This window comes from Balaenoptera ricei, chromosome 11 (genome assembly GCF_028023285.1).
Source record: "Balaenoptera ricei isolate mBalRic1 chromosome 11, mBalRic1.hap2, whole genome shotgun sequence".
NCBI classification, from domain to species: domain Eukaryota; kingdom Metazoa; phylum Chordata; class Mammalia; order Artiodactyla; family Balaenopteridae; genus Balaenoptera; species Balaenoptera ricei.
In genome coordinates, this window is record NC_082649.1 from 37,124,435 (window position 1) to 37,136,632 (window position 12,198).

Below are 12,198 nucleotides of genomic sequence, written 5' to 3' on the forward strand. Positions count from 1 at the left end.
TAAAATACAAAATAACACTTCTTTTGCTGTAACTCTACAAATTAAGTCTTACCAAAAAAAAAGATTACATAACATGTCTTTAAATAAGAAATCCTAAGAAAAGGCAACAAACCTCTTCCCCACAAGACACTTTAAACATAAAAATATGACCTCATGAAGGTATTCACCTAAGTATCCAAATACATTCCCAAAAAAGTTGACTAAAGGAGATGACTGAAGCTCAGATTACAAGTTTTGTTTAAGGTATAACTTGATAGTGAGAAAAGATGAAGGACAAAAGGGAATCTTCTGGTAGTTTGTTGCCAAGGAAAGCGAACTCTTTCTTTCACAATATACGTGTTCTTGGCAGGAATGTTGTGAGAATTAACAAGGGAACATGTGCAAAACATTCTGAGCTCTTTGAAGAAATGTAAGCGTTCTCTAGTAATCTGAAGGTGTGATATACCTTAACTCTCACATTCTAACCAAAAGCAACCTGGGACTTGGCAGTCTTTGCTGACTGTAGATATCCCAGAGCGCTACAAAGCCACACACACCTGCACTTAATTTTTCTCTCTTAAATACCAAAACTGATCAAGGTGCCATTATTTTTTTCCATCTAAAGATCACCGAGTTTAACTGTTAATGCTATGTGACTAAAAGCCAGCATCTAAAGAAAAGCCTTTCCCACCAAGCTCACAAACACGAACTGATCTTTAATTTGCCACTACTGCTGCCTTTTGCAATCTGCTTCTTAAGACTCACAGCTACCACAGAACAATTTCTTAAAGGGTCCCCTCCCCTCTCTCACTTCTGATGGCTACAGACCCACCACTCTGCACTGCTGTCCACCTCTCTAAATTACAATACCCTCTGATCAAACAGTAGTCACCTGAGATACAAATAGAGACACTTATCAACCACTCAGGCTACATTCGTTCCTTGACTTATTAATAATGGATCTAATGCTAACCTTTAGATCTAATTTGCAAAGTACTAAAAAGAAAATGACCTGTGTACTGAGGAGGTCACTAACTTTTTTTAAGTGCACACTCCCATCTAAGACATTTGGCCGTGTACCTTTAATATGTATATATTTGTATGTGTATTTGCTGATTTTAAACTATACATATGGGCTAATACATAACTACGAAATTAATCTGCGAAACAGAAATTTTAAAGGGCTGAGATAAAGAGCTTTTATGATTTTCTCTCCATACCTCACAGACTGTACATTGTGTGCCCTTCTTCAGAGATCGGTGACTCAAAGAACTTTATTCTAGCCTAAGTATCCTTTTTCTAGCACACATCATTATTAAGCTGGAGGCTGCTTTAGGTCCAAACTTAATACGGATACATTGGCTGGGAGGGGGTCAGTAAGATCTAATTCAGAGGGCTTTACTCTATGGCTCCTAAAAAATGACACCACTGTAATTTTTTTTTTAACATCTTTATTGGAGTATAATTGCTTTACAATGGTGTGTTAAAGTAATTATTTACTATCAGCTGTGCCTGAAGCCCTGTGCTCTGGAATATCTCTAGGAGCACTACTGTCACTGTGTCCCTTGAGGTAGAAGCACCAGAGCATGTGTTAGAGGCATGAGTCCTATTCTTGAAGAATCTAGACACCAAGAATACAGGAACACTCCAGCAATGTAACACTAAAAAAAGCGTTGATTCATAAGAAAAATGTTCAGAATCCCCACCATGGGCAACCTGCTGATTTTAGGACAGAGAGAAAGATGGAGACAAAGACAGTCAGCTTGTGGTTCTCAAATCAAATCATTTAATTTACCTCTGAAAATCAGGAAGCTCTGTCCTCTAGAGTCAGGGCCATTATTTCAGGCTAACTGGGGGAGCCTGAGGGGGCCAGTGACCGGCTACTTGAGAAGAAGTACAGCAAGCTGAACCTGATGACCTTTAATGTCCACAGTGAGAAATCTCAACTTTCCTTCAGGCTTTCTAGGAGATGACCTGCACATTGCATTAATTTCCTTCCAAGCCAGAAACTCTCAAACTTTTTCTAGTTAAGAGGGATGTATTCACCTAAAAGAAGGCCTGGAAATGTGTGACTGAGAGCTCAATGTCTCACTTATCATTTCATGTAAGGAGACTTTAAAACATTACCTTCAGTTCCTACTATAATACTGACATGCAACAAAGAATGTGATCAACATAAAGCCAATTAATGAAACTAGGCATGGCAATGCATTCTGGTATTTCTAATCTAACTCCTTTCTGCCTAAAATACCGATTGATGTGTTACCAACACTATCTAATGATTGGCCACTGTATACACATAATCTTTAATGGTAAGACAATATAATAGCAGCTACCATTACTGAAGATCTATTATGCAAGCTTTATGTGTATCATTTCTTTTCTTACATCAAGCTATGAGATTTATCACCTCATTTTACAGATGAAGAACAAATTTTGAGATATTTACTTAAAATCATATTTTGTAAGGGGCTAGGCTAGGATCTGAAACAAGATCTGCTTCTAGAATTCTGTTTCAAAAAACTATATCACTACCTGCTATAATTCCAAATCTGTGTTTCTCTTTCTCCATATTTCATTCAATGATATGCTTTGTACTGTCTGGTTAGGAGCATAAATAATTATAATAAAATATGATAAGCAGTAATATGATGTAGCGAAAAGCAGGCTTTAGGATCTGAAGGATCTGTGTTCAAATCTTGACTCTATTACTTACTAGTAATATTACCCCAGGAAATATATTTAAATTTCTGAGTGCCTGTCTTGGTTAACTGTAAAAGAGGAATAACTATCTTGCAGAATTGTTCTGAAGATTAAATATGCATGTATGTAAAGTATACTGAATGGTGCCTGGTAATGTAGTAAGCATGCAATACATGGTATTAGTATTTTTAGATACACAAGATAGTACGGGAACAGAAAGGATGAAACAGATCTGCCTAGAAGATGAAGGACACAAGTACATGATATTCAGGAGGGGTTCCTACTAGTTTCAGTGTCTAAGCTGAGCACACAAGTCTCTTTCCTAAATCTCTCAGGATGACTCAATGTGCTCAAGGCTCACGCCTTGATGACACCTGAACATGTCGGTAGTGCTAACCATAAACCCTGTCCTGAGGGCCAAAACTGGAAGGAAAAAAGAAAGACCAAAGTAACCTGTGTGTGTGTGAAGCGCTGGACCTGTAATCAAAGGGCTCGAGTGTTTTTTTAGGCTTCTGGCTGGAGTGGGTAGGAAGATGGCTCTTGGACTTCCCTCTGGCTAAGCAGGATGGTCTGTCTCACCCCAGGGCACAGTTCTCTTCTGTCTCAATCAGGAACTACCCAGTGGAGCTTGGGTACCGAGCACAGGAGGGATGGGAGCATGTCAGGACTATCTCACACAGCCCTGCCTCAAAACTGGTCATTTGGAACAAAAGAGTAAAATTAAAGTTCCTCAGAGTTCAATGCCTGGTTGTTCCTCTGAAACTGTGCACGGACAGGCCTGTTTGAGGTTAACATCAAAACTATGAGCATTTAAAGGGGTTGAGGTTTCAGTGTAAGTCTGTACACAGAGGTAGTTTGTGCTATTTCTGCTGGGGAGTTAAAAGGACTTTTTAAGTTATGAAAAATACTTTGCGACCTTTAGAAAAACAAAATAATTATTTTGATTCTTTCAAATATAATCCTTAAGATACTCTAAATAGCAGGCAGCATTACTTAAAAAGGCAAATACTGTCGAAAATAAATTAAGCTACAGGGTAAGGGAGCAATGGGCATTCTGAGTGCTCTTTAGAGAGCTACAAGATTCATGGCTTCACGCTTAATAAAAATGTCACAGATGCACAAAGGTTTTTTGGGGACTCCATGTATCTGAAAAGAATGATTTCAGCACACCCCATGGCTTTAGCACAAATGAAAGGAAATAATTTTCTAAAACTATTAGGACACTATACTAGTCAGTTAACCTGATTATCTGTACTACAACTTCTTTTACCCTCCAGCCATCATTATTTAAATTATGTTTTTTTTAGTAGGTCCACGACTTCTACAAATTAGCCACATGCTAGAAACCGGGCAACGATTTGCATTTTCTGTATGGTTTAGGTCTTAATAACATTCTTCAGACACTGGGAAGTAGGTAAATTTTGAGGTCCACCCTCTTGGTTCTAGCTGCCAGCATTAACTCCGTGAATCTGACCTCCAAGAGCATCACTCCGACCTCTGCTCACACTCCACTCCCCATACTAAGCACATGATACATCACTTCACAAATCATGGAAGAAATCAGAGCATACTCCGGCAAGGACACCGCATTAAAACCAGTAGCTAATGCCTGTGAATAATTCAGGTAAGAATGAATCCAGATAAGAATGATGTACGTACCTGTACCACAGGATCTTTTGGTTGGTGTGATTAACGAGACATGAGCTGTATCTGTGCATGGCCCACCTGGAAACAGAAAGGCAGGCACATCAGTTAGGACATATCCTCCACATACCCAGAGCTCCTATACTGGATAAAGAGAAATCTAAAAAGGAAGGGATTAACCTGTAAATATGCATGAGGAGGGGTTATTAGGAAAGATGAAGGTGGTAATGGTAGTGGTAGGTTAATTCTTAGTTCAGTCATTGAGTCTACAGGTCCATATTCTTTCTACATTATAACATGCTTTTCATAAAAAATAATCGAGTCTCACATAATGTTAAGACATTAAAGAAAAAATTTTTAATTAGAATTCTGATCTGGGTAAGAGTAAATTACCCATAAGTTTGGGGAAATGAGTTTTTCCCCAGAGAAATAAGCAGGAGTACTCCTTCTCAGGCTTATCTCAGTGGTCACCCTACCTTTGAATTTATTCCAACACTGGCCTTATTTAAAGTGGGGGGGACTCTCTAAAAAACAAACAGCTTGTCAGAAGAAATAAGGATCATTGTAATATTTAAAGACAGCACTGCTAAGGAAGAATATCTAGTTTAATTATAAAAATATGATACAAAGAGAGCCTTCATGCAATCTTTGTGGGCCCAGGGATCTGATGGATAGGTGTAATTCAAGAATATGCAAAAGATATAGTCAGTCAGTGGGTGAAGGCTTGAAAAGCAGTAATTTCATTCTACAGAATCAGGACCAACAACAAATTCTTAAGCTGATATTGATATATACTCCAACACATCCAATCAACTATGCCCTACCAACTGAAATAGGAAGTTACTGTGTAAACATGGAGACCTGTGGTTTTTGACATGCCCTGGGAGGGGCAGTAGTGATGATCATCAAGAAATGGGACACACAGGCAAATGTTACAAATATATTTTGAAAAAGCTCCCCAGGTGACTATAGCAAAGGGAACATGATTACTTAGCATAGTTTTATGTCACATATGACAAGACCTCATATCACTGAAGTTACTCATCAGAAAGGAAGCAAAGATGAAAGAGCTCAGAGACCTGTTCCTAGAGTTTATGCCACCAAGATCCATGGGTTTTGGAACCTGAAGATCCCACCTAAGAAGTTCATCATTAGTCTACTCTTTCCTATACCAAGGCCGTAACAGCAGCAAACCTTAGTGGGTGTAAAAAGACACAGAGGAGAAATAGGAAAAGGGAGGAAAACCAAGTAAGTGTGTTGTTAATGTCAAAGAGCACTTAGCAAATACCTACTATGTGCCACCACAGGTTAGTCTCATGCTCTGGGGCTTATAATCTTGTTAGAAAGATAAAATCTGTTTACTTAAACACAGAACAATACGTGATAGCAAAAAAGAACTGGATGCAAAATGATCCACTGCCAAAGAATATGGAACGAGTAATAAATGCTAAATGTAATCAGGAGGAAGGATTATTCATCACTGGCCAGCATCACATGGAAACACTTCTCAAGGATTTGAAAATGAGGCAAGAATAAATTAAAAATTAGAAAGACCAAAAGAACAGGGCATTTCAATTGAAAAATTTTCTACAAATGTCACATTCACCAGAGAAAGCTTAACATACTAAAATTCCAGAGGAGGCCCAAATGGGCACTGGTGACATAAAAATAAGTAACATGGAGAGACAACGAGCTGCAAGAAAACCTAATACAGACCCTACATCCTCGAAACCCTCTGGGCACTGGCTCTGTGGCTCCATAAAATGCTATAGCTTCTGCCTCCATGTGTGATTTTTTTGGCTTTTGTTTTTTTGTTGTTAAATGAATCATTCTTATTTCTGGGAACATAAGTACTTAAGTCCTGAAACTATTCTTTATTTAGTGAGTAATCCTGGGTAAGTGATCCTTAGTTTCTTTAACAAAAAAATGGGGATAGTTAAAATTGCCCATAAGCCACAGTGTTAATGAGATCTGTACAAAAAGACTTCATAAACTATAAAGCCTTATGTTATGTATCTTCACTTTCTCTCCCATGAGGTTTTATGCACCCAAGGGTCAAGACTCACTTTGTCATCTACTCTTGGGTCATGACTGTATGGACAAAGGGCCCTTAATAGTGTTCAATAAGTGACCACCGCAAGCCACTTGACTGAATCAGTAGAGTAATGTACATTTTTTAAAAACCGTTTTTTACTGAGGTTTAACATGAAGAGAATGAAATACTAGAATGAAGTGCACAAATCTTAAGTATGTACCTTGAAGGATTTTAACATATATATAATTGTGTAACAACCACCAGATAAAACTACTGGAACATTTCTGGAATCCAGAAAGTTCAAGGGTACATTTTTAAAAATTTTCCCAAATCTTGACTCTGGAAATTTGGATGCAATAGGCTGGGGTGGGCATAGGAAGAGATTAGTGTACATTTTTAAACCAGCTGAGCACGATGTACGTATTAACAGCCCAGTTAGTTCCAATCTCTGGTAACACTAACTCCCAGCTCAATATATGGCGAAGGTCACTGAGTTCACACAACATCGTGAGCCACACAAAACACAAGCATCAATAACAGCTTAACTAGCAGAATATTTTTTTAAAGGACATAAAATAATTCATTCAGTAAAATTATAAGAGCAGAGAGAAACTGGTTAAATCAAAACCCCCTAAAGATATTTGGCTGGGACTCATGAATTAACACTCCCATGTTTACAAACGCAATCTTTACCTCATTTGTAGGTTGAAAGTTTATCTTTTTGAAAACTCCTAATGAATGAATTTCTGTAGGTTTTGGCAAATACACAAATAACTTCAAGGCTACCTAGCATATCTCAACATGCATCATCATGAAAGTGTTCTCCAGAGAGCTTGTTAAACTAACAACCCAATCCAAAGTATTCACTGCATTATAGTAAAGTACAAACAGAACCATAATTGAGCCAAAACAAACTGACAGCAAGAGTAACTGGCAATGATAATATATCCCCGCTTTGATAATTGGACAATATTATAAACAGAGAGCTTGGAATTAAATTTGGTCTGGTAGACTATAACCTATGAAACTCTTTAAACTCCAGAACAGATGCACATGAGCACTGTACATATATTCTATATACTAACTGTGCTGTCATATAAAATTCCTATACTCTCAAATAAAAGGAGTAACCACAGGAGATTAAGATATCTACCCCTTACACAATTAATTGCAAATCAACTCTGTTAAAATGAATGCAGGAGATTAAGGGCCACTCAAGGGGAACCTTTTCAGGTTTGAGTCCACAACAATAAAAATATAACATGAGTCCCATGTGGGTATAGCAAACAAAGTAATTTTGAGAGTTGATGTTAAGGGTCAAACTCAGGGCATCTGTTCCATCAAGGAATGGAGTTGGCTAATGTCTGAGAGGGGGGCTGGAGTATGGTCTCATAAATCATTGTAAATTCTGCTCCTATTTTTGGCCTTTCTTCCTCTTCTTTCCAAACAGTAGGGTAGACAGAGCTAATACCTGAAGAGTAAGATGAAGAAGTCTTTTCATGCCTGGGTCCTACAGGTTAATGTAGTGATGTTGTGTGTGTGTATGTGTGTGTGTTGGGATCAAGATTGGAAGGTTGGGAAAATAAATGCATTTCTAAGCACAGAATGATTCACACCATTACCCTCTATCCTATATTAGTAGCAAGTGAGTCTGGAACAGTAAGTTTGGGGTTGTTAAATATTAAAAATAAAACCATAGTTAAGGTACTTTGCTTAACATGACAGACTCTCTGGGAATTCTGAACCAGACAATATCAAGATTAACTCATCTAAACCTTTAGCCCATCACCATGAGTGTTTTTTGCTTTCTTTTGCTAAAGCAAAATTAAACATGTCAAATTTTTTCAAGTTTCTTCATTATCTGAAGATACTTAATGCTACCATTTTTCATTTGATATTACATTCAGAACTTTTTCCTAAGTTTCAACAATTCAGAGTCTGGAATCTGCAAGTAAATAATGTGTGTGCTAGCTTGTGGTTTGTATTCTGTAAGTCTGAATACTCTATCTTGTCTTTTAGGGATGTTTCTATTCTTGTATTAAAGGTGTCATACATAATGCAGCACTATGGATCACATTTGCAATTCCACGTGAGAGCCATGGAATGAAATTCTTCAGCTGTATTCCCAACAACTAGAAATCTTTACAGCCTTTGCAACAGGGTAGTGGATTTTCTTAGGGAACCAGTACTGATTTCAGCCCTGTAAAGTTGAAGACGGGGGTCAAATATGCATACTAAAAGTCACTGTAACCTGCAAAACCAGAAGGACTGAATAAAGGTATCCTGTCAACTATCAACATTCACATTTCAAGCCAAAGTGGCAGGAACCTTTTTCAGCCTCCTATAGAGTTACTGAGCATGTCAAAAAACACTGAGCTACCACAGTAGTCAATCCAACTGACTGGTTGAAGACTATGACTCAGGAGAAAGACAAGAACACAGGCATGGAGGGCGGCTGCATTTATGCTGGTTATCATCTTAGGCACTCAAAATCTAAGGCTGAGTAAATATAGAAAAACAGTATTTCTCCTTAACCTTGAAAACAGAGATCAACAATCTACCCAGAAAGGTTTTGTTAAAAGAGCTGTGATGAGTAGCTATTTCTGGATCCTGATTCCACTAGCCCTCATTGGCTGCAGTTATGCCATGTGCTAAACCACATCAATTAGGAAAAATGGACTGTCAAGAAGTCAGTCAGCTAAAAATTGCCAGAAGCTCAATAATCAAATATTCTACTATCAGCTCTTTCATGATAACTGCAAAGCATTAATAAACAAAAATAGCTATTCTTTTTGTTGATTTATAACACTTCAATATTCTTGCTTAATTAGCATGACATTTACATAACAGTATCTAATTAATTTCTAACTAAAGACACTGTGGGCTAATTAGAAATGCATCATCCTTTTTTAACCAGCTTGTCAATTCCACTCTATCATTATCTGTACATTGTTTACCCTTGCAACATCTCACTTTTCCAGGCTTGCTATTCAAAAGGTGATTTCAGACAACAGATTCATGAGCTACAATTCTCCCTCCACTCTAGAGATTCATAATATCTTACAGGAGTGTTTTTTGATGAGCCAACCTTAAAAAAAAAAAAAAAAAGAAAAGAAAAATCTATGCAATGGAGATAGTGAAATAAACTCAACACTGTCTCCTGATATGGCCATATTAAGAATGCAAAACTATCTTTTAAAAATATTCAAAGAATGTATATTCCTTCAGCAGTAAAACATTCTTTCTTTAAAAGCCTTCAAAATACACATGGATACTTAAAATAGTAAATGGTCATAAATATTAAGGACAGACCAGAACGCAGGAGAAAATAAGCCATCTCTTCAGAAAAGAAAACCCTATACTCCAACTTTACCCTAAACCTGCAATTCATGAACTGTTTTAATCAGAAAGGACACACCTAATCTGTCTACATAATTGAGTTTGAAAAGCACCATCTATTATAAACAAGGATACATAAAGATATAATGAGTGGGAATCTAAGTTTACAGAAAATCTTCAGCCCTGATAACAGCCCTCCCATTTCTCCAAATGAAACTTCCAAATTAAACCATTTACGAAGCTTGTTACAGAATCTAAGTGTTAATCTCTCAGAAATTCTAATCCTAACTCACTGCATGATTTTTCACACCATTTAGCTCTAAATCAGGGATTCATGAGAAGGGGATTTCCAAAGTGGGTAAGAAATTGCTACTGGTAAGCTCTCTGTTTTGTTCATAAAAAGGGCCTCTCAACAAAATTTCATTACCATTCCACCCCGACTCCCCTAAATAACTGTAGCTGGTGAGCTCTGCAAATATTAGTGTGTGTGTTTGTGCGTGTGTAAGTATGCCTATTAGTCTATCTGCACAACAGAAATAAAGTTTAAAATTCTCCCACACCGCCTTCCTCAGGGAACAACACTACAAGCAAAATGAAATCAGGAATGCTTTCCATTTGCCCAGTACTGACAGACTCTTTTACAGTAGCGTGGACATCCCTACTGGGGCCAGGGTATGTGTTTTGGAAGAAATGCTCTCTCTCTTGACCCAGTAATGGCCTTAATGGCATGATCTTTAGGGGTAGTGGCAAAGTCTTACATATCTTGGTACCCTAGCATATGAGGTGTTCAAAATATGTCTTTCACTATTGAATGAAAATGATCCAGGCCAAAATCAATTATTGAACATACATATCTATTCAGAAGGGAAATGGAACTATTAATAAACGGTTGATTTTCACCATATTTACATGTTAATCTAGCACAGCAGTTCTCAAACATTTGCATCTTAGGACCTTTTTACACTTAAAAATTATTAAGAACACAAAAGAGCTTTTGTTTATGTGGGTTATATCTATTGATATTTACCTTATCTGAAATAAAAACTGAAAAAAACCTTATAATTTTCATTTAAAATTCACAAAATAATGTCAACATAAAAACATATTTTTATGAAAAATAACTACAAATTTTTAAAAAAATGAGAGCAGCCTGGCTTAAAGAAGAAACCTGGATTTTCACATCTGCATTCAATCTGTTACAATGGATTGCTTATATGAAGCATATGAAGAAAAACCACCCTCACACGGATATATAGTTGGAAAAGGAAGGACCTCATGGACCCTGTGAATGGGTCCTGAGGACCTCTATAAGTCCCTGGACCACACTTTGAGAAAGACTGGTATAGAACAAAACAGGTTAATATAATTTCCATCTTCTCCACACTCTGCTCACATGCCAACTGACTTGTTCTAGTCCTGCAGAGACCCATCAATGCACTAGTACAAAAAGTAGTAAAACGTTTGCCCGTTCTCAACAAAACATTAATATTTAAATAAATGAAGAAAAGAATAGTGGAATAAACTCTAGAATTATAATTTCAACCCAGAACATTCTATTTCTGCTACTTATGTAGAAAGAGTAAAACCATGTTTCATGTAACTCAAAGGATTCTGAGCAGTTAAATTTGTTTGTTTTTCAGATGTGATCTCTCACCTAGAACCCTTATAACCAAAAAAGAGCATCCCATATATTAAGATACCGACAAACACTCACCACTAATACTCCGAAATGTGATAAAGTCCAACAGCAATTAACACTGAATTTCTAAGACACCACTATCTTGCGGTTCAAACTAAAAAGAAACCTTTTTTGAGAGGTCAAAATATCACCTGGCGAATGAAGTCAGTTCTATTTTTAGACACTTGTTTCTGTGACAAAGCATACTTAATATGAATATGAAATCGGGAGCTGTCACTTCTCCAATTTAGACTTCAGTTCTATTTACAGGCTTAACTAAGGCCCAACTCAGGTTCCTATATTTGCATTTTACCATCAACACAAGCATGAATCTCATAACATTAATGAAGAAACCACTCAGTATTACAAGATCTTTTATTTTTTTGACATAGTTTAGCTACCAAGAGTGTTTTCATAAATCTTGTCCTGCGTCTGCAAATGGAAGAATGCACTGCCTTCCTCAGAAAAGGAAGTGACCTGTGCATGTTCTCTATAAGAGGCTTCACAGAAAATTAAAAAAATACATCTATTTAGGCCATAGGTACTGCCCCGTGGACATTTAAAAAGAATTCTGAACATAGGTGCCCTTCTTCCCTGACCCTGTGCTGAGCCTCTCCTGTAAGTAGCTGTACCACAGCTGGCAATGTGTTCCAAGTGACAATGATTGAAAGGAAACTTAGCCAAACCTCCTTGCTTTACAGAAGTGAACACTAGCAGGTCTTACTAACAGGACCTTTCTTTGCAAATAATAGTTGAAAATGTCACAATTTGAATTATGTAAAGAAGTGTTTATATTGATATTTGGGAATTTTAAAAATTC

At 37.1% G+C, this 12,198-nt stretch overlaps 1 protein-coding gene across 2 annotated transcripts in view; it reads right to left on the bottom strand.

The window, feature by feature from the left end:
- ZFAND3 (zinc finger AN1-type containing 3) overlaps nt 1-12,198 on the bottom strand; it is a 315,563-nt gene that overhangs the window by 51,206 nt on the left and 252,159 nt on the right. For both annotated transcript variants that reach the window (XM_059938778.1, XM_059938777.1), the window contains one exon: nt 4,342-4,407. In XM_059938778.1, the coding sequence (XP_059794761.1) occupies nt 4,342-4,407 (66 nt within the window). The remainder of the gene's footprint in view (nt 1-4,341; nt 4,408-12,198) is intronic.